The following is a 23,291-nucleotide window of genomic DNA, read 5'->3' as shown; positions in this document are numbered from 1 at the left end:
CAAGTGCCATGGCTCCGCCTTTTTGACCAAAGATTAATTTATTAATGCATTATTATTAATAATTTATTTATTAATAATGCATTAATAATTAATTAATCTTTAACCGCTCCTGTGGAGCGGATTAAATAAAGCGGTAAGGGCTACTGGGAAGGGCCAAACCGTCGCGCGGCTCGCCATTGGCTGCTTGGCCCGGCCTCGCCTGGCCCGGCCGGGGACTCACTGTGCAGACAGAGCAGACAGTCTGCACGGTAAGTCCTCCGGCCCGGGTTCTCCTCCACCTAGGGAAAGGAGCAAGGATGCTGCGTTGAAGACTTGGCGTCCCTGCTCCTTTCCCGCCCCGAGTCCCTTACCGCTGGGGGGGGGGTGCGGTAGGTGGGGGCCTTCTCCCGGCCCCAGGAACAGCCTTGCCGCATCACAGACGCAGCAAGGCTGCTCCTGGGGCCGGTAGAAGGCCCTAGGACGCTGCTGGGTGGGTGGGTGGGCGGCGGCCTTCTCCCGTCCCCGGGAACAGCCCGTGGCTGGGAGAATGCCTCAGGTCGTGGGCCGGTGGCAGCAGCATCCCAGCCCCTGGGAAGCCTTCACCCTGCAAAGGCTTCCCCGGGGACGGGGGCCTAGGGCCCATTTTATTTAAATATAAAATGGGCTTAAATTCTAGTAGTAAATAAATAAGTGGTAATAAAATACTGTATGTATAAATGTTAAAACAAATATTATAACGTGTGTACAAAAGTAAGCAAGAGAAAAATGGGCTTGTGAACCATTATTCAATGCAGTGGCCCCCTCCGAGAAAAGCATGCTAAATGCAACTATTTATTTTAAACTATATCTGTCCCTATTATATTAAATTTATATTCCAACTTGGGACAGTCATGAAAGCATAGCAATAAGTTGCAACCACGTAAACAACAACTGGTCCAGCCAAGACATTTTGAAGCTTAAAGTGACAAATTCTAATGCAACAATATACTACCACTAATTACCATGTGATGCAATCAGTTGAAATGTCCTCTTAAAAAAATACCTGCTGGAATGAACAGACGTTGCTCAAAAGTGTTCCAGTGAGGGCTTCCAAAGGAGATCTGCCAAACTTTTCTCCAGCTGATCTCTGTCACCTGGAGGTGAGCTATCATTTCAGGAGATCCCCAGGGGACCGACCTGGGGACCAACAACCCTAGTGTAGTTCCAATTCACAGATGGGCCCACACAACTTTTAGACACAAGAGGCATACATTGTGCAGGAGCAGTATGATGTCAACAGGTTTCCTGCACACCTGTGACCCAAACCTGTCAGATTCAGATACAGATTCAGATACCTTTATTGACCCAAACCTGTCATTGTGTGAAAAACACGGTGGTCACACAGTCGCAACCTAACTTACCTTACAGGGTTGTTGTGAGGATAAAATGGTATTGTGGGGAATGATATAAGCCACTTTGACCTCCATTAGGGAGAAATGTGGGGTATAAATGGAGTAAACAAAGTGCTATTCTGTATTTAGGGGGACCGGTTAATGATACAAATAAAATTCCCATGTTATTAAAGTCACTGTAGACTCTTGGAGGCCGTATACCAGCATATATAGCTAGAAAAAGAACACATTGAAAAATGAACATTCATTTTGCTAGAACTTTACATCCTAAATGGGCTGCATGGAGCTTGGATTTGTTACACGATGCTGCCAAGTTTCCACTAAGCAGCCAAACTCTTGTAAAAATAAGCCCTATAATTTGCCAAACAGGCCCATAATATATCGTTTTCCAAAAGTAAATACGAAATACCAAGTTAAACCTTCTTGTTCATTAGTCATCCATACTTCATCTTCGGTGGAAATTACCATTTGAGACTACTATGTTGATTTTACCTGGTCTCAAAATCCCCGCATTCCCAAACATATCACTTTATGCTCAGAACATCACCATAGCAATGCCTGTTCGACTCATCATCTCCAGCTTGTCCACCAGCTCAGTTACACTTAAGATTGCATTTAAAACTTGATGTTAAATATCTTCATTTGTTAAAATCTTCCTCTGATCCACTCTGCTTCTGTATTTCTAAAAACTGCTGCATCACTGGAAGACTTTTGAACCAATTACTTGGCGCAAAGAACGCTGCAGGCTGGGACTGTTTCCTGTTCTGACTTTCTGATAGACATAAGTATGTTCATGAGTTTGTCATGGTGTTCTAGGGAGCCTTGTCCAAGTCATGGCCCATGTGGACATAATAACCTTTTGCATCAGTCAGGAAAGGAAATGAAAGAATTTTCACTGACAGTCCCTTCTGTTAATCTATCAATTTAATCTACTGCTCCCATATTCTGCACCCTCTATGCAGGGATTCTCAACCACGGGTCTGGAGATCCCCAGGGGCCAATGGGAGCTGCAGAGGGAGCTGCACAGCCTTTCCCCTTCTGCCTTAATGGACCCGCCCACATGCTCGGTAACTGGCCACTTCCATTGCTCCCCTTCCGTGGTTTCTGTGCCTGTAGAGCTGTGGATTCTGCACACCTGCTCCCACCTTAAACTGCCTCCTCTCCCCCCCCTCCTCATTCCTCTTTGAGCCTGCCTGTTAACTTTGACCTCCAGGGTCGTGGCAGGGAGACATGGCCAGCTGAAACATTTCAGGGGTTCAGACTGAAAAAGGCTGCTCTATGGACATTGTATGGTTGGAACTGTAATCTGAGCAAGTCAAAAGATCTAGCCTTTCCCTGTATTCTCTGTGAATGCCAAAGGACTGGGTTGGGGAAAGGTGGGGAGGGGTTAATAGAGTGTCTGGATGATGAGGGCTATTATTATTATAGGAACAGCCAGAATAGCCCAAACTAGCTTGCACTCATCAGAGATCAGGAGATATTTGAAACAGCTAGATTGGAGTCCAGTAGTGCCTTAGAGACCAACACGAAAATGGAGGGGGAGGTGTACAAGAGTCCAAGCTCCCTTTGCCAAATACCAGAAGGGAACTTTGACTCTAGAAAGCTCATCCCCTCACAATCTTGTAAGTCTCTAAGGTGTTCCTGGACTCTGATCTGGCTGTTCTACTGCAGACCAACATTCTACCATCCAAAACGATATATCTGAAAATATTCCATTGCAGAGAAAATGCAATTAGATATAGGAAGGTTTGCATAAGAAATGTGATTACTGTAGAATTGAGAAAGCCCTCCTTGACTCAGCAAAGACTGTTTAAATGGTTTGGAGAGAAAGACTTTCCCGAGTTCATTCACTCTAGAGATGCCAGTCTCCAGGTAGGACCTGGAGATCTCCCAGAATTACAGAAGGACTGCAGACTACAGAGATCATTTCTCTTGGAGAAAAGTTGATGGTTTTGAGGGTGGCATTGTACTCCACTGAGGTCCCAGGCTCCATCTCCAAATCTCCAGGAGTTTTCCAACCTGGATCTGGCAAATCTGTCGGTGACCATAAGTGACCTGGTTACCCTAATTCTCGCCTAAACCATTCACTCCTGTCTCTGAATCTGAAATCAGCCTGACCTATTTAAACCAGACAGGCAGGTATCAGAATAACCAATATTAACTAATATATAAATGGATGTATTACTTTTCCTATTAGTTTTCATTTGGATAATGACAATAATGAACAGAGCGTTGGCATTGCCTTTGTTAAGAAATGAATACTATTCAATATACCATTATTTTCATTGTGTAGAATACATTTTAAAATAATAACAGAATTTAAAAAGCAGCACCTATCTTGCACTTCTAAAGCAGCGAACAATAATACTTAATAATATACTGCTATCTTGGCTCAAAGAACGTTAGATAACATTGTCATTGTAAGTTTATAATGTCCCTGTAAATATTACTATTCCCATTTTACAGATGGGAGCCGGGCAGAAAGATTCTTGACCTCAGCCATCTAATAAATTCAGAATAGAGCCAAGTGGGGTCACAGGTCTTTTTCTTAGCCACTACATGACCCCAGATAGATTCAGGTGTTGGTCTGAATCTAACAAAGTTTGAGTATCTGAAGAGGTGTGCATGCACACGAAAACTTATCCCTAGAATTTAATTTTAGTGGTCTCAGTGTCTGAATCTACTTTGGCTAGATAAGAACCCTGAACAAGTTTGTTGAACCTATAGACTATCCTGACAGTAATGACATATTTTGTGCATCCAGGGTGTAAACTGCACGGGGCTTTTATTCCAACCCCAGATCGATTCAGTCCCTGCCCTCTACACAGAATGCGATTTCCGTTTGGATTTGGGGCGATTTTAATTTTCCTTCTGCAGCAAGAAGGATTGATCCGGAGTGACCCTACCTTTATTGTGCTTTATCTGAGACTGCTTTTAATCCTGAATATATTCAGAAAATCGCATTATTTTGAATCTGGGCTCCCCTCCGTGGTAGAGGACCCGTGATTGGCTACAGGTGGTCATGTGACAAGCCTGTCTTAAAGGAGAAGCCCCTAAGTTATCTCAACTTCTGTCGGCCTTGGATTTTTTTGTGTGCCTTCTTCGTTACCCCCCCCCCTTCAAGAAAAGAAAATATTTTTTTCCTCCCTCCTCTGAATTCTTGGATCCTATCCCTCCCCTTCAAGAAAACAAAGAAAGAGTCTCCATTTGCCCCCCCCCCCTCTTCTGAGCCTCCCTAACCATGTACAGAAGACTTTCCTGTTTCAATGGGGAGGGGGGGAGAGGAAGGCTCGAGTTCAAAGTGATCTGAATTCAACAGGATTGACAATGGAATAAAAAAAGTAAGTGCAGACTCTGCCCTGGAGTATCCCCTTTTCCCTAAATAAGAGCATGTGAACCAACCTTCATGGGCATTCATTTTTCTCTGAGTCTTTTCCCACTGAATTCAAATGCTTTACAGAGTTTTTAAAAAACTGAAATATAGGTCTATAGTCAAAACTGTCCATAATACTTTAAAACATTTTGACACGAGGCATTTAAAAGCACACACCTCCTGTTTTTGTTTTCCTTGAGGAAAGGACAGAGTTCTCCTTTCTCACCAAACACCCACGATTTTCATATTTTTAGTTGCATCCCTAAAATAATATGGCAGGAAAGGCTGCCCTGTAAAATAAAGTAAGGTACCTCAGTGGTAGCACTAGAATCTTGTTTGTTTAACCTATTCCTGTGAAGTTTTTCTGGAACTCTAATGTTTTATATGAAGAGAAACTGTTTTGAGACCAATGTGTTGGCAAGCATGCGCGGCTTACATAACATGATAGGCTTTACGTTGGGAAATGTCACGTGCTCAATGAATGCTTATTTTTCTTTCATACAGCAGTGAATTGCTGTTTGCACAGATGATAGAATATGAATGCAGTGCTGAGCAGGACATTTGTTTCCATTTACATAGCTCATAATTCAGTAATCACAACCAGATGGAGAAATGAAATCCAAAACGGCTTTGTTACCGAAAGTATCATGAAAGCCGCATCTCCTCATTTGATTGAGAATATAGGAACAAGTAGGCCTCTCCACTTCTGCTTTCTAAGCATCAATCCAAAGAACATTCACTAGCAAACATGGCAAAACAGCGTACTCATTTTGTTTAATGAGATTAAGGATAATTGTACAGTGGAGCAAAACTAACAAAGCAGGATAATGGGGCTACCAGCCGTAGAACCTGTTGGTAGATTGTGCTGAAGTGATTAGCATGTTGTATAGTTTCAACACTAATCCCCTTCAGTAAGACTCTGCCCCAGGGTGACAGCTTCCAGCTCGGTTGCAAGCTACAACAATTTACAACTTATATGCACCACAATAATGTAATGCAGTGTTTTCTGGACTGCTTTATGTAACAGTACATGTAGAAGGAGACATATCTAAATGGAAAACATAACTCTGACATGGTACAATCAGGAAAAGCTTTATCTTGTGATTCTCACTGCATATGTAGTTTGGTTCTTAAGCAGTGTGGTCCATCCAGGGAAGCAGGTCTCTCTCTCTCCTGCCCCATCACAAATGGTTCTTGTGAAGATAAAATGGAGGAAAGGAGACAACTTTGGCTACCACAGGGTAAAAATCAATTAAGACTAGAAAGACTTCAAGAAGAAACTCCTGGATATTTCAGGAAAAGTGTTCCCTCCCTGGCTGTCTGGACCCCCACATCTGATCTCCTTGAGAGGAGGCCAAATGATAGAGCAAGGGGCTGCATGGGAACCACCACCCACACCAAATGCCCTCACCCGCCTCAAACAGGTTGACAGTGGACACAAACAGTGAGAGTAGGCCAGCGAGGGGGCGAAGCAAGCCCAGGTGAAGGGGCTGGGAGGAGGCATGACAGAGCAGGAGTGCAACAGGGATGGACCCTCAGCTGGTGGGGTCATTGTGGGGGCAAAGTGATGACCAAGTCCAAAGGGCCTGACTATGGAGCTGACAAAGGAGGTGAAGAACCCAGAAGCAGAGTGGAGTGGAGTTGCAGGCAGAGGAAAACAGGCCAATCAGGCCTCTCCCAAGAAAAGAGCCACAAAGGTGGAGAAAATGGGGGTGGGGGTGGGACTACCAGGACCTTATGAAGACAACAGAGGAGGGTCTTGGGAGAGGTATGGGAATAAAAGGAGGCTCTAAATCAGAGGCTAGGGAGGAAACAGTTAAACAAGTTGTGAAGTCAAACACCTCCAAGTCAAAGGGGAAAAGCCTAGTTAGCCCAGTTTATCCCGTTCTGAGGCCTTTGGAGTATCCCAACAGTGAAAGACAAGAACGTGTCTCTAGCCCAATGACACAAAATGGAGGCAGGGTGGGAAAATAAATTAAAATTAGTAAATTCCTTACTTGGAAGCTGCTAGTCAAGATCCGAAGGAAACAAACAATTGCTGCAAGCCAGGATCCACAAAACACGAGGTAAGTTAGGTGCGCAGTTTGGATCTATGCATTACTACAGTCGTTAAGAACACTTGGTTTGCTGTACTGCAGAAATAAGCATGGAATGAAAAGAAAGGGGTGTACAGGTGAAAAATACATTTATTATCCATTTTCAGGGTAAAGACCTTTTCCTCAGTGGCTATTCCCTCTCTTTTGAATATATCAACAATGATTTTTCTTGTGTAGGTAATCATCTCTTAATATTTGGTCTCTGGGTGGACGAGAAGGGTGGGATAATTAGAGGATTTATGTATCACCTGCCGCCTTAGTTGTTGGTTGTAATAAGGGAAGTTTTACGAGGTTTTTATTGTGTTTTACTCTTTTATTATTGTAAACTGCCATGAGCCCGCCAGGGAACGGCGGTGTATAAACTGAAATATAAATAAAATTATATAGAGATATCTCTCCCTCTCCCTCTCCCTCCGTCCGTCCGTCCATCTGTCTGTTTATCTATATCGGCCAAATGGCTCATACTTTTTTTGGAAAGATCTGTATATTACTAAGCAATGTCCCCAAATTCCTCAATGCGTTTTCTTCAAATCCCATCATACCCTATGTCATCCAGGAGCTAGTTTTTATTAATTTAACTCATTTCATTACAGAGTTACAGCAGAGTTCATAATAACTTTAAATGTCTTTTTAGTTCTTTTTAGAATGAACATTAGTGATCTAACTTTCAGCTTGCTTCAGTTCATTTTAAAATGGAAATTAGTGGTCTAATTTTCTCATTGTCTATGGAAAAGACTACTCAGTGATTATTCTTTGACATGGGCTATTTCATATAAGGCCAATTGTACATGTAGTATAATTTATTAATATGGCACTCTTATCCAAAAACATTTAAATTCATTTCAGTGAAGGGACATAGTTGTGAATATTTCTGGTATTGTGCTGCCTCATAGTGGCTGAGTGAGATTATTTTTTTATAAATTTAGGTTGAACAGAAACTTCTTAGTAGTGTAATCCCCCTCCCCAGGTTGCTGAAAGGCACCCCTATTTTCCATAGTCATTCAGCACCTGAAAACAGGTTTGTGTTGTGCTCGTACAACTGACACCTTTCCTTTGCTGCTCAGGGTTTCAACAATCTCTACATCTAATATTTTTATTCATATCTTCCAATGTATATATAAGGATACATTTGGGTTAAAGAAGAAGAAGAAGAACACACAACAGACATCCTGTGAGGTGGTTGAGAGAGCCCTGATATTACCGCTCGGTCAGAACAGCTTTATCTATGCCATGGTGAGCCCAAGGTCACCCAGCTGGCTGCATGTGGAGGAGTGGGGAATTGAACCCGGCTCGCCAGATTAGAAGTCCGCACTCCTAACCACTACACCAAACAGGACAAGAACCCTTCAGTGTTGGCAGGAACCTCAATAGACTGTATACCACAAGGTTTTTCTCACATTCTTCTCACATCCTGCAAATATGGAAACAGCAGTTCAGAACACGTCCAAAGCACAACCCTTCAAGAGAATCAGATTGATTACAAAACACAAAGTTAGGTGGCCCAGAACTGTACCAACACATTTAATTGCATCGTTCTATTAATTGCGCAGTTCTGTTAATTGCACAACCCGCTTGTTTCACAGGACGCTCAATTTCACTTATTGTTTGATTTCCCACAATAATTGCACAACTCACCTGATTTTTGCTACAACTCTTCCTCAGACTAAATGATTAACCATATCGAGGCCATGAGTTCCGTACCAGCAGGAGTGATTAATCATGAAGTAAATTTGTGATATGAAGGACTTCCTTTCCTGGTTCCAGGCTGGGGGGGGGGAATGCATGTCATCAGCTCATTAATCTAAAAATGCTTTGGTGAAAATGGAAGTCCTTTTATAGCCTCAGCAGACAATTGCTGGACTGTGACGAAAGCATGGATTTCACAAATTTAACTGAAATGCATCAAGCACTTTATTGAGCAAGAGTGTGACTTAAAGGCTGCAAGGCAATATAGAAAGAAATTAGAAAGGAATAAAAGCACTATAAAGATGCAATAAAGATACAATAAAGTTTATTGTGTGTGGCCAAAGGCTACTACAATCTGACATGTATAGTATAACGTAATTACAAGCATCAACATTAAATCAATCTAAAACATTAAAACAACTTTACCAGAAAGTAAAGGTAAAGGTATCCCCTGTGCAAGCACCGGGTCATGTCTGACCCTTGGGGTGACGCCCTCTAGCATTTTCATGGCAGACTCAATACGGGGTGGTTTGCCAGTGCCTTCCCCAGTCATTACCGGTTACCCCCCAGCAGCAAGCTGGGTACTCATTTTACCGACCTCGGAAGGATGGAAGGCTGAGTCAACCTTGAGCCGGCTGCTGGGATTGAACTCCCAGCCTCATGGGCAAAGCTTTCAGACGGCTGCCTTACCACTCTGCGCCACAAGAGGCTCTTTGTTTAGTACCAGAAAGTACTAAACAAATAAAACCATTGTCCTGTTTAGATGCAGCTCTAGCCGATAATTTCTTGGCTGTTAAAGCAGAGGAGACAAATGGAGACAAATGGATCAACATCTGTGAGAAGAAAGAGCAGCTTCTCAAAGTCAGAACAAAAATTTATGCCCATGGAAAGTGCTGTGAGAAATGCAGTTCTGGGCTCTATTTAGAGAAAGGATAAAATATGGTGAGACAAGTCCTCTGGAATTGAAACTCTGTAAATGGAAAGAAGTGACGCCAGCAGTTTTGGGAAGTAACATCCATTGATATGGTTTGAAACCAAATTGAAGTAAAGGGTATTCTGAGGTCATGGGCAGGGAGGAGAATATTAACCAGGTAGGAAGGTTTGGTCTCTTTTATCTGTTTGAATCATGGGGAAAATTTGGACTGAGGACTTGACTGCCTCTCTGCTGTAGCATCACATTGAAATGACCAGTCACAAATATTGAAACCAGCTTGGAGGAGGTCAGGATGCTGTTTCTGTTGGCTGCAGAGGAGAGGACACGCAGTAATGGGTTTAAACTTCAAGTACAATGATATAGGCTAGATATCAGGAAAAAAATTTTCACAGTCAGAGTAGTTCAGCAGTGGAATAGGCTGCCTAAGGAGGTGGTGAGCTCCCCCTCACTGGCAGTCTTCAAGCAAAGGTTGGATACACACTTTTCTTGGATGCTTTAGGAAGCTTTGGGCTGATCCTGCGTTGAGCAGGGGGTTGGACTAGATGGCCTATATGGCCCCTTCCAACTCTATGATTCTATGATTCTATCCCAAACAATTGTGCTGGGTGTGAGTTAGAACAGTGGTCCCCAACCTTTTTTAGGCTGGGGACCGGCAGGGCAACTGCCCCGCCCGTGCATCGCCGAAATCGCGCATGCGTGGCACTTTCGCGCATGCGCGATTTCGGCCACACATGACGCGTGTGCGCATGCACGGCACGGCTGCGCATGCGTAATGCGCGGGCACGGCCCTGATTCCCTCTCCCTCCCCTCCTGCAGTAAGAAGCTTCCCGGGCCGCAAGCTTGCGGCCTGGGAAGTTTTTTACTGCGGGGTGGGCGGGGAGAGGGAACCGCGGCCCGGCGCCATGGCTGGGCCATGGCCCGCAGGTTGGGGACCACTGAGTTAGAAGACACAATGGTAGCTGAATAAAAGTTGTGTTTTGCTGACTTTGCTGACTTCATTGCCATCTCATAGGCTTTCATCTGCATTCTATAGGGTGTTCTTGAGGTTTTGTCCTCCAAGTCATCTCAGTTCCTGTTTTTTCTTGTGCAACTCTTTGGTGTACCAAGGGGCTCACTTAGGACGGGGGGAAAGATGACGTCAGGGAACTATCTCATCAATGGACACGAGGTCCAAGCCAAGTACTGGTATTCTTGTAATTCTCCTGGTTTGATTTTTGGAGGGTTTGTGTGTTTCTGGAGGGAGTAGCCCGGATTGCTAATTATGGCATCTCAGGGATGGCCATTCCAGTTGTTGGTTGCATGTAGGGTATGATCTGCTATCTGTTATGTTATGTTTGTTTCTGGAGGGGTGACCCCAATCTCCAGCTGTGGCATTTCAGGGTTACCCAGTCCAGTGTTGAGTGGATTTTGAATATGTGTTAGTTTCTAATGTGTGTTGTGGGTGAGTGGGGGTTGTCATTTGAATTGATTGTGCGTAATCATTTTTATTTATTTTGGCCACTGGGGTGTTTTCTGTAAATCAGATGAATTAATTCAACAATCAGTGTAGTTAAGTTGATTAATTAATTGGGGTAATCAATATTGCATAGTAGGAATTCAGTAAGCTAAATAAAATAGCATATGGTGTTTACTGGCTTCCCTGATCAAGGTGCAGGGATAACCCCATGATATTCCTTCATGCTTACACCTTTCATGCCACGCAAAATGGGCTTTGATATTTTAAAAATGATAATTGGAGAATGTGACACAAACACGTTCAGGCTTATATTTAGCCTCCTTTCATTCCTACTACATCATGCCTTTTACAATTTAAAATGTCAGATATGATTAAAACGAGAGCATTCCACGACTTACCGGTTACTTCAAATAAAAGTGAAAGATGCTGTTGTGTCACTTTCAAAAGCCTTCTGGAGGCTCCACTCTGTGCACGGATAACAACAGTTCTCTGTTGTGGCCCTTACCTGCCAGAACACCTTGCCCAGTGAGATCATGAAGGCTACCACACTTCCATTGTTCCACAGTAGGAAGAATAAAAGCTGGAACAATATTTTGCTGCCCTGCCACTCTGCCGCTGGCTCACCTTCGGTGCTCTCCAGTGGCCGCCTTGGCTGGGCTCCCCCTCAGCGTGGCACTGTGCAGCTGCTGCTGGCAGCGCCCCCCAGCGGGCGGCGGGAAATCAGGGGCACTGGCGGGAAAGCAAGTGGAGCAGGAGCTCAGGCAGTGGCGATGTCCCTCGGCAAAAGACTACATCCCCCCCCCCCCCCGGGCCTCAGTAAAATTGTCAAGCGTTGACTGGTCCCCGGTGATATAAAGGGGACCACTGCTCTATGGCCCTCCCTGGGGCAGAACATTTTAACACTGTAGTGCTGGATGCCATTAAAGGTTTTTGTATTGTACTGTAAACACTGTAGTGCATAAAATAGTATCTAGGTTACTGCAATGTGCTCTACCTTGGGCCGCCCTTTTTTATTGGAAAGATTATACAGAAATATATATCCTAACTAAAGCAGTGCACAAAAGCTTAAAAGATAGTTACAAAGGAAACACATTGTAAGCCTCTATGACTGTCTTTATAAGCAGGACTACATGCCCACATATTAGCAGACGGAGAGAGCTGAGAGCCTAAAATGGAGGATGCTTGCACGTGGAGCTTCTCTTCCTGAAGCTTCTCTTCCAGGAAGTGTGTGGGAGCCCACTTTAAACAAAGGAAGCCCCAGAGAATGTGCTCTGAGTTTTTCCACTGCAACTTCATCAATGACCACTTGATGCCTTTAGTGAGCACACGGTTTGGCAGTTTAACAGTTTAAAACAGCCTTTGAAGAATGGCTTCACCAAATTACTTGCTGATTACAATGTCAACAGAGGGTAATAGGAACTCATATACTCCAGTTTTGTTCCAGCTGCAGTGATTCCCCATTTGCTTACAGCCACAGTTCAAGGAGCTGGGATTGACCTTTAATGCTTGATAAGGCTTGGGGGCCAGCTTAATTTACAGACTGCCTTCTCTCATCATATGAACCAACCTATCTATTCAGGTCACCTTCAGAGGCCCTGCTTCAGGTGCCCATACCAACTGTGAGTGTCAATGGCCTTCATGGCCATGGTGCCAAAACTTTGGAACTTGCTCCCTAGATCAGGGGTAGTCAAACTGTGGCCCTCCAGATGTCCATGGACTACAATTCCCAGGAGCCCCCTGCCAGCGTTCTCCTGGGAATTGTAGTCCATGGACATCTGGAGGGCCGCAGTTTGACTACCCCTGCTCTAGATAGAGTCATTTGTTTCCATATTTTGGTGTCTTCAGGCAGTGGGCAAAACCTTCTTGCTCTTGCTTGGCATGCCCTCAGTAACTGTTACTGGCTGTCCTTCCTGGTTTGTGTGTAATTTATATATTTTTTAAAAAATGGGTTTGTTTATACATACTTTATCTTGTAGTTTACCAGTCAGTTCAAGTTGTTGATGTTCTAAAGTCTATTGCACCGGCTGCAAGTCTTAACATGGCATTCTGCCTCTTTAATTTCGCAAACATCAAGAGTGTTGTTCAACTGCTGGACAGAACCAAGTGCAGCAGCACCCTCTACTTTGAAAATGAAACGTAAGCTCTAAACAGGAATGCCTGGTTACTGAGTACACTGCTGCAAAACCATAAGAAACATGGCTGAAATTTAACTCAAAATGGCTGGTTTGCAGCATAGGCGAGAAGAGGGCTACAGGAGGCTCCCTCCATCTTTGCAGAATGGCTGGGAAAGGCATGAGCATCAAGGGACCCTGATGACTGGCACCACATCATCTGGGGCCTGGGACAGTCAAGTGTGGGGATTTTTCGGCAGGGTCTATGCAAGTGGTGTCAGACAGCTGGACCAGGCTATTTAAACCATATTGCTTGGGTGTTCCAGGAGTGTGTTTCCTCCCCACAGATCCTTACCCCTTTTTCAGAGTATTGGTATATATGCTTAGTTGTCACAGCTGGTAGTTTTGTGCATCTGGGCAGATCCTTTTGGGGGGAGACAGGCTTGCATGTCCATCTCCCACCCCCTTCTGGGGACTCCCTAACGGGGTCTGGGGTTTTGTGGTAGCTCGTGGTGTGCCCAGATGGGGGCTGTGCCCAGCTCATCCCAGGTGTCAAATGGTACCACTCAGTGACAACCACCCTTATTTTCTTTCTTTCTTTCTTTCTTTCTTTCTTTCTTTCTTTCTTTCTTTCTTTCTTTCTTTCTTTCTTTCTTTCTTTCTTTCTTTCTTTCTTTACCACCCTTCCATATGGTTCAGGGCGGCTTACATACAACATGGGGGATACATAGAACGAATTAGTACATAACATAAACAAATACAACAACAACAATAATAACCCAATAATGCAGTTTCAGTGATAAACAATACATGAGCAACGGAACCCAGCCAAGGCCCCCGAGAGGACAGATTGGTTCAGGCCATGGAGAGATGTCTGAGGGGGGACCTGTTGACGGTCTCAGGCAAATGCCTGGTGGAGGAGCTCCCTTTTGCAGGCCCTGTGGAATTTTGGGAGTTTGCACAGGGCCCTGATCTCTTCAGGGAGCTCGTTCCACCAGGTGGGGGCCAGGACAGAAAAAGTTCTGGCCCTCGTTGAAGACCAACGTACTTCTTTGGGGCCAGGGATCACTAGCCAGTTGGCATTGGCAGAGCGTAATGCTTTTTTGGGGGTATAGGCGGAGAGACGATCTCTTAGGTACACTGGGCCCAGACCACGTATGGCCTTGAAGGTAAGAACCAAAACCTTAAGCCTGATCCGGAATTCAATTGGAAGCCAGTTGAGTTGTTGAAGTACAGGCCGGATGTGAGGTCTCCACGGTGTATTGATGACAATCCTGGCCGTTGCATTCTGGACCAATTGCATTTTCCGGATCAAGGATAAGGGCAGGCCTGCGCAGAGTGAATTGCAGAAGTCCAGTCTAGAGGTGACCATCACATGGATCACCGTGGCTAGGTGTTCTGGTGCCAAGTAGGGCGCTAGTAGCTTGGCTTGGCGTAGGTGGTAGAAGGCCTGCCGCACTACTCTTGTGACCTGTGCCTCCATGGAAAGGGAGGCATCAAGGATCACCCCCAGGTTAAGATACCCATCATATTTGTCATTTCTGGGTTTTTCCCAGCAGGAAGGCTGTGGGACGTTCCTCAAGCGGCAGGTGTCCCCTGATTTCTGTAATCCAACCCCATGCTTCATCGTTGTTTCTTGGTCTGGAATCAAGAAAAACAGTAACCTTTTTTCATTCCAAACTAGATGTCTAGTAGGTTTACATTTCTATAAAGCCTCGTCTTACTAAACCCTAAGGCTGCAATCACAGAAGAACTTTTCTTGTGGGCGTGATTTCCTGGGTGTGTCAACTTCTACAAACTTGCTGCTGTCAGTTGACTTGCAAATGCTCTCAGCTGTGAGAACATTCAGTGAGATTCGTCTCCAAAGAAGCAGTTCAGCTGAAAAGTATGGCAATCAAGTTCCTGGGCCTTCTGATTGCTTCTGTTCTGGTTGCTTATTATATTAACACTTCCATTCCAGAGAATGTAGAGGATAGGTGGATGCTGATATGTTATGATTCTTTTTTTAGAAGTATAATGCATGTGGTAAGTTTAAACATTGGCTTATTCACAGTGTCTTTCTGCTCTTTTATTTAAAAAAAATCAAAAATCTGTATGCCTAGGAAAGCTAGGTGTCAAGGAGAAACCACAGAATGGTTGGGGTTCTGAAGGTAGAACTAATAGTACTTCAAACCCAGTAGTTTTTTTACAATGACAAACTGTGGCAGAAAGGGTAGGAAGCAGAGGAAAGGACGCACAGTAATGGGTTTAAACTACAAGTACAACGATATAGGCTAGATATCAGGAAAAAAAATTTCACAGTCAGAGTAGTTCAGCAGTGGAATAGGCTGCCTAAGGAGGTTATCAGACAGTTGGAGAAGCAAGTCTAAGAGTGATTAATTTTGAATTTTGCTTGGATTTTCTTTAATGGTAAATTTTGCATTTGTAGACTAGTTCTAGTGTCACCACTTGTGTTAAACAGTATCAGATGGCTCTGAAACAGGATATTACGGTTATGTTCTGTCATTTAAAATCTGCCATATTACCCTGAGTCTTTCAGACAGGTGGGAGCTTGGGGGGGGCATCATTTAAATCTCCACTAATTTAACTTTTAAATGTACTTTATATTCCCCCCTCTCACAGCAGGGAAGGTGGCAACTTTATATGGCTTTTAACTAAATTAGACTTATCTTAAAATGTTTTAATGTATGTATGTATATGTATTCTAATGCTATGTATGTTTATAGAATGACTAGAAAGAAAGCCCCTTGCACCTGGGAATGCAGTGGGCGCTAGGATGGGCTTTGAAGGTGGGGTCACACTTGTGATTGTGTCCTTCTTATGTTTCTGTAGATTCTCCTTCTTGCTCCTTTCCTCAGATGTGTATCCCACCCTTTTTGGAATCCTTTCTATGGCTTTTCTGGCAGCCATTTTGTATTTGTCCCTACCCCCTGTGAATTGTATTTTACTTTGCTGTAGGCCACCCTGTGAGGTTTTATTTCTGCTCCAGAGGAAGGGCCAGAGCCCAGACTGGGTTCCTGAGGCTGTTGAGTGCAGACAGTAATCACACAAATTACAGAAAGTAGCTTATAAAATATCCTTTAAGGCTGCAATACATACAAAAGTAACAGAGTCCAATTATATCAGCGTGGCAGAGTATTAAAAGGAAATAAAAGCCCTATCTGGTTCAAACCTCCCCTGCAGCTGGGAGGTGTGGAGGGAAAAAAAAATCCTAATATCTCTAGGAGAATCATGCCCAGATTGTGTACAAATTCAGATTGCATCTGACAGAGTCTGCAAAGCTGGAATCGAGGCTCTTAAACAACAGGGCAGATATACCCACAAGTCTCTTTGATGTGGAGGCCAAAGGCACTTAAAATGAACTGATTGTTTAACAAGAGCCAGATTCCCCAATCACTGACATCTTCCTCATGTCCCATCCCTAAATCTTCAGGAGCTTCCCAGGCTAGATCTGGCAACCCTACCCTCATCCCTTGTTGGTGGCTAGGGTGGTTTGAGGTATTTAAATCTTAGATCTTTGACAATGGAATGTGAGTAATCTCATGCCTGCTGGATGCTTTGATTGGTCTTTAGCTGACAATGTTATTCATATTCAGTCTGACATGGATGCCCCATTGATTATAGAGTCTGTGCTAGCAGTTTTTGAAGTAACCACCTATCACAATTGCTAGGATTATTTCATGTTGTTCATTCTGATTGTAGCTGGCCACTTGTATATGGTTAGGAAGTCTACTACATACAAATGAGATCATTGCAAACCATGAGTGGTTAATTCTAGCTAGCACCGTCTCACAGAATTTCTAGAAACGATTGTGAATGCCTGTTCAATGTGGTGACGTAACTACAGGGGTTCCTAAACAATTTATTTTTACTTGATCCTTTTGAATCGCTATTTGGGATGGAGATTGCAGTGGCTGTACTAGTCAGTAATTTATGTTTCAGATAAACATAGACCTTTGAATGTGGTTACTGACACCATACCTTTTAACTTGCTTGGAAAAGGGTCAGGTCTCCAATGGTTTTGATCTTTTTTGGTGAGAAAGGACACTGAGAATAATAATTAGAGATGCTGTGTAATTTTCCTAGAGTGGGTCCATATTCTATCCCCTCATAGATAAATATGTATTTGTATAGATATGTATACTCATGACAACTATTTCAGTCTCCATAAGACTCCAATTCTCCTTCATACAAAAGGAAATCAAACCTTGTATTGCTTCAACTGGACTTAATTTCTTCAGGGTGGGGGAAGTGAGCACTTAAGAATGCGAATGATTAATAATTATGATATTCATACTAAAGAGTTTGGATTATTGTTTTTATATAAAAGATGTAACAGAAAATGGGCGTATTATGCCGTTTGAACCTTGTATTCTACAAACGAATATCCATCATTTTCTAGGCTACATTTGCTGAGAAGCTGGGTTTTGCCCACTACACGTACTTTTTTGTGAAGATTGCAAATACTATAAGTATGCCACCGTTATCTGATGAAAAAACAATTGTGACAGACACCAAATTTAATGATGTTCCAGTTCGCACATATATCCCTAAAGGGCAGCCGGGCTCTTTGAAAAGAGGAATAATTTACATTCATGGTGGCGGATGGTTTCTAGGAGGAGTAGGTAAGCAAGAGTACTTAGTTTTACTGTTAGATTCAAATGGGTAGCCGTGTTGGCCTGAAGTAGCACAATAAGATCATATCCCAGTAGCACTTTTAAGACCAACAAAGATTTATTCAGAGCGTGAGCTTTCGAGTGCAAGCAGAAAATGCTCATGCTCTGAATAAATCTTTGTTGGTCTTAAAGATGCTACTGGGCTCTGATGTTATAGTTTTACTGCTGTGAGTTGTCAGGGAAGAATACATCAAGTTATTGTACTTCTCATAGGTCTTACACTGGAATATGATCAATAATATAACTTCTATAATATAACATGGCATAAAACTGCCCCCATGTTTTAACAAAAACAAAACAAACAAAAAAGATTCAGGACTTATGAGGAGAACTTCATCTGTTCAAATTATGGAAATTGGTGAAAGACAAGAATGAGAGATGGCTTAAATTGAAGTTTCCATTGGGCAAATTCCACTGCTGCTAAAACAGCAGGGATTGTTGACCCAGGCCCCGTTTAGAATTTCTTCTAGCAAAGGTTGGATGCACACTTTTCTTGGATGCTTTAGGATACTTAGGGCTGATCCTGCATTGAGCAGGGGGTTGGACTAGATGGCCTGTATGGCCCCTTCCAACTCTATGATTCTATGTTTCTAACTAACAATCCGAAAAATAATGAATAAATCCCAGTGGTGGAGAAAGAAAAAGGCCTAGGTCACATCACCATCATGGCACAGGAACCTATATCATGCTTTGACGTGGCTGTGACATTCTGGCATTTGGTAAAAATGACACCCGCCATAGAGTTTTTGCCCAAATACCAGAGGTGTAGCATCTTCTATTACAGTCAAACCATATATAAATGTCTAAAATCGGTAAATTGTATTACACTTAGAAAGCATGGAGCTGCATAAAATCATGGAAAATGCTAAAAAGCTACAGCCAAGAGTAACAATCAACTGTGTTTCTTTTCTTTTAGATGAGCAATACAATGCACTCTGTTATTTATTTTGTTGTAGGCTTGACAGCTTTTGACTTTCTATCAAGATGGACTTCAGAGAAGCTGAACGCTGTCGTCGTGTCAGTAGAGTAAGGGATGATGGTTAAAACTGAATTTTTTTCTTTCTGTTGTGCATTTTTGGCTTTATTACTGTTATTAATAGTGCTTGCCCACAAACTGGAGAATTAATGAAAAAGGCACAATCCAGGGATTACATGTAAGAGCACCAAATTCTGGACTGCACCCAAAGATGACTTATCCACATATTTCCCCCTATTTCTTTCCTAAACATTTTGCAGATTTACCCTGAGAATGACCCTACTACAACTTAACAATAGGCATTAGCAGCCTGCCCAAACAGAGTAGAAAGCAGAGATGCTTTGGATCACTAGAGAAAAGCAGGTACACAATTGAGGAGATGGCCCATCTTAAGCCTCTTCTGGATGACTCCTAACTGGAGTCAAACAGACTTCAGTCACATAGGTAAAACTATTCCATTCTCACCAGGCACTTGGGGCTATTAAATGATCTGTAACATCATTTTATTGATGTAATTCCCAATTCAGTGGTAAACCTCAGTTTGTCAGGGCAACCTTCACCTGGTGCAAGCACAGCAATCACACTGTCTGCTCATATTTAGCTTACGGTCTTCAAGTAACCCAAGATCTCGCTCACACGCACTCCTACCCAGAAGTGTATCTCTCATCCAGTATGCATGCTTGTCATTTTTGTAGAACGCTGCACTTTTCCTGCAGAACGCTGCACTTTGTAGAACGCTGCACATTTGTAGAATGCTGCACTTTGTAGAACGCTGCACATCAGATGTAGAACGCTGCACTTTTCCTTATTGAATTGCATCTTGTTCTCATTTGCCCACTTTTCCAGCATGTTCAGATCTTGTTGAATTTTCCGGGTTGTTCACTACTCTTCCCAGTTTGGTGTCATCTGCAAATTTAATGAGTAGCCCCTCATCCAAAACATTGATAAAAATGTTGAAAAGTACCAGACCCAGTACTGAGCCATGCGACAGCTCATCTCTCACTGCCCTGGCTGTCTCTTCCAGACCTCAGTTAAAAGGGCGGCCTGGTCTTGTGAATGCAGCACAAAAGAGACCTTGCTTCCAGGAATTTTATCAGTTCTTTTTTCCCTACCCACTAACCTGGGATATTCTTCCGGAAGCCTTTCTAGTCTAAGGTCCTCCAGAACTCTGTTACCTGCTTGGAGAAGGGATGAGGAGAGCTTGAACCACCCATTATCTCTCCTACAAGATCTATAAGCATTTGTATGAAGATGAGCTGTAGTACAGTGGTTCTTAACCTGGGGTTCTTAACCCTTTGGGGGTCGAACAACCCTTTCACAGGACAAGCAGTTGGCCCAGGGGGGGGGACACCATCCACACAACAGCCTTGTGGGGTAGATCGAGATAGAGCGTTTGTCTGTCTGGAGCAGCAGAAAAGAGTGAGATCAGCATGGTGGGACAAGAGGTAGAACTCAACTGAGAAACCCTGGAAAAAAACCAATTTATATACAATCATGAAAAATGGATCTTCATGCCATTGGTCAATTTCAGTTTAATTTCTGTGAAAGAACACGTGCATAATTTTATGGTTGGGGGTCACCACAACATGAGGAACTGTATTAAAGGGTCACAACATTAGGAAGGTTGAGAACCATTGCTGTAGTAAGTCTGCAAAGCAACTGAACTGACTTCCCCCTTTCTGCCTGTTCTCTGCCGAGAGAGAAAAACATTTTAAAACACCTGGGAAAGGTTTGCATTCTACTTAAAAAAATGCATTTCTTCATGCTACTTAATAGGGATGTCTCTTAAAAATTATTCCAGTTACAGGCTGGTACCAGAGTACCATTTCCCAGCCCAGTTTGAAGACTCATATGCAGTGGCAAAGTATTTCCTGCAAAGCAGTGTTCTTGACCAATACAACATAGACTCAAGCAGAGTGTGTGTCGCGGGAGACAGTGTAGGAGGAAATCTAGCTGCGGCTCTAGCACAGCAGGTGAGTGGTAAAGTCGAAAGCAGTACAAAATGAAATTTCAGCATGTGAATCTTGGGATAAGTCCTCTTGCTTGTATTTTCGACAGTATGCGTGAATTGGGTCGCTAACTCTGGGGAGCCTGAAGAGGGCAGGACTTTATTGAGGTGGGTCTCTCAAAGCAGCCATTTCTCACAGGAAAAGTGATCTCTGTAACCTGGGTGTAAACTGCACAGAACTTTTATTCCAGTCCCAGGTTGATTCAGTCCCTGCCGTCTACACAGAATGCAATTTGCATTTTGATTTTGGGCGATTTAAATTTTCCTTCTGCAACAAGCAGGTTTGATCCAGAGTGACCCTACCTTTATTGTGCGATATCTTAGAGTGCTTTTAACCCTCAATATTTTAAGATTCAGATTGAGAAAGCAGGCTGTTTTGAATTTGGGCTCTGTTCTTCTCTATAGAACCCCTGATTGGCCAAAGCTGCTCATGTGACAAGCTTGCCTTAAAGAGAAGCTCCTAATTTCTTTCAGTTTCTGTTGGTCTTGGATTTTTTTCTCCATCCTCTGCCTTCTTCAATCCTCCCCCAGCTCCCAATATGTTACCCAAATTGCTGGAGAATCATGATTATAGCAAGAGGCAGGGTAACACAGGATCTTTTACTACCAATTTTTTACACGGTCCTTTCCCTGGAAGAAACCCTTCTTAAATGAAGAAGACAAAAGCTTACACTCAGGGGATTTATTTGGGGAAAATATCAGGGTTACATTCAAAACACACACAGAAGCACAAACATACACACACAAAGTTCTACAGGGGGACAAGTTCACTAAGTTCTATAGGGGGGACAAGATACTGCACCTTTCTTGGATCCAAGCAGCCCAGACACCGGGTTGACGACATCAGGGGGTGGACAGGATGCCGGGTGTGGACAACACAACACACACACACACACAGGGTGTGTGCAAGGCTTGATATATTGTTTGAAATTCCCGGGCCAACCCCAGGGACTGCCCACTGGGAGGTCTGTGATTGTTGATTGGTCTCTGATATTATGAGTACCTGATAGGTGGGTTTGAACTGTGAGGTCACTAGAGTGGGAGGTGTGGAGTAATCTCATCAAGTAGAACAATACCTTTGCTAGGTGTAATGTGTGGCTAATGGCCCTGTCTTTGTTTTATCAGGAAGGACTGGGGGGAAGACATTTGGGGATAAGAGATGCTGCTAGACAGAAATTACACTGGACAAGAGAGACAAAAGAAGTTGCAGTTAGTACCTTGAAAGGATATTCCTTTCCTGTAGATGGGGGGGGGGGGTTAGATAACGTGCACATTTAGCTCAGTCAGTTGGGCAAGGAGGAAATGTAAGAAATCTAGTGAAGCCCAAACTAGATGGAGATCTGGTTTGGCTTCCTAGGTTTGTTGAGAGGCCCTACTGACTCCACAGTCAGTCTCTGCCAGGCTGGTTTCTGTGTGTGCCACCTGCTCAGAGTCCAGTCATGGGCTTCTGTGCATGAAGGTGTAACATTTCAAGAAAAGAAAGAAAGAGGCTGTGATTGGCTCCCCTCCCTTCTGACCATGTGCAGAACACTTTCCTGTTTCAGTTGGGGGGGGGAGAAGAAGACCCGAGTTCAAATCGATCTGAATTAAACAGGATTGGCAATGGAATAAACAAAGTAAGTGCAGACTCTGCCCTGGATATCTCTTGCCACCGACTGGAAGTTTGGAAAAACAAAAATATATTGAGTCAAATGAGTAATGAAAAAAAAAATAAGAAAGAGACTAGAAGGATATGAAAAACTGCCAGTGCTCACTCTTGATTATTTCTGAATGAGATAACATATGCAAATAAACATTAGCCAATTGGCTTCCGGTAATTGCCTGGTTTCAACAGAGGCTTCATTGCTACAGATTGGATAAGAGAAGCTTTTCCTGGATATTCTTCCTAGAGCCTTTCTAATCTTAAATCCTCCAGATCTGTGTTTCCTGATGGAGAAGCTCACAGGGAAGAATTCCTTTCCAAGAAGTTAAAGCTGTCAAAAAAAATGCTATCTCTGTGTTCATAGCTCACAGGAAAGATTTATTCTACATAGTAGCCATTAGATATGGAGACATAATAATGAAGGCTTAGATGAAGACTTTTGTCAAAACGAGGCAGTTACCGGATGTTTTTTTCATATATTAATTGCCTTTTATGATTTTTTGCTTTACTTACTGCCAACTGAATCTTAGCCACCTATGCATCAGGATATAAAGTAATACATCTTAAATGAACCATATTAAAATCTGGATCTGCCCAGTAGGTTAAGAGTTCAGAATACTGGAGCAACCTGTTTCCAGAAAAGGGATTACCAGATTACCTGGAGCAGTATTACCTTTATTATGCTCATCGGCTTGCAAAGTGTTTCTCTTGCCCTGATAGCTACTTGAATGCTAGAAGAGAGGGAGGGGGAAACGAGTGGATTTTTGTGTGAGTTGGAAAGAAGGTGGGGGAATGCCATTCCAACCTGTTTTCTGTTTTATTCCACCGGTATGATCTTTGTTGCCACCTAGTAGACCCTGCTGCCTTGAAAATACAGGGATGCTCCCAGCTTTACAAAGAACACCATTTTCTGACCCAGATTATCTGATCCATAGGAATTAGATGTTACTGAAAGGCAGGGTT

The 23,291-nt window shown here is 43.2% G+C and overlaps 1 protein-coding gene across 4 annotated transcripts in view; it reads left to right on the top strand.

Moving 5' to 3' along the window:
- The window catches only part of LOC143843083 (arylacetamide deacetylase-like), an 86,558-nt gene that overhangs the window by 61,988 nt on the left and 1,279 nt on the right, over positions 1-23,291 (top strand). For 2 of the 4 annotated variants that reach the window (XM_077348660.1, XM_077348662.1), the window contains exons 3-5: positions 17,429-17,651; positions 18,659-18,728; positions 20,480-20,651. In XM_077348660.1, coding sequence (XP_077204775.1) covers positions 17,429-17,651; positions 18,659-18,728; positions 20,480-20,651 — 465 coding nt within the window. Of the gene's footprint in view, positions 1-14,854; positions 15,052-17,428; positions 17,652-18,658; positions 18,729-20,479; positions 20,652-23,291 lie in introns of those variants that run through there. The other 2 variants (XM_077348663.1, XM_077348661.1) reach the window with 2 other exon arrangements.

The sequence above is a fragment of the Paroedura picta genome, chromosome 8, assembly GCF_049243985.1.
Source record: "Paroedura picta isolate Pp20150507F chromosome 8, Ppicta_v3.0, whole genome shotgun sequence".
NCBI classification, from domain to species: domain Eukaryota; kingdom Metazoa; phylum Chordata; class Lepidosauria; order Squamata; family Gekkonidae; genus Paroedura; species Paroedura picta.
This window is presented reverse-complemented; position numbering and strand designations above follow the sequence as displayed.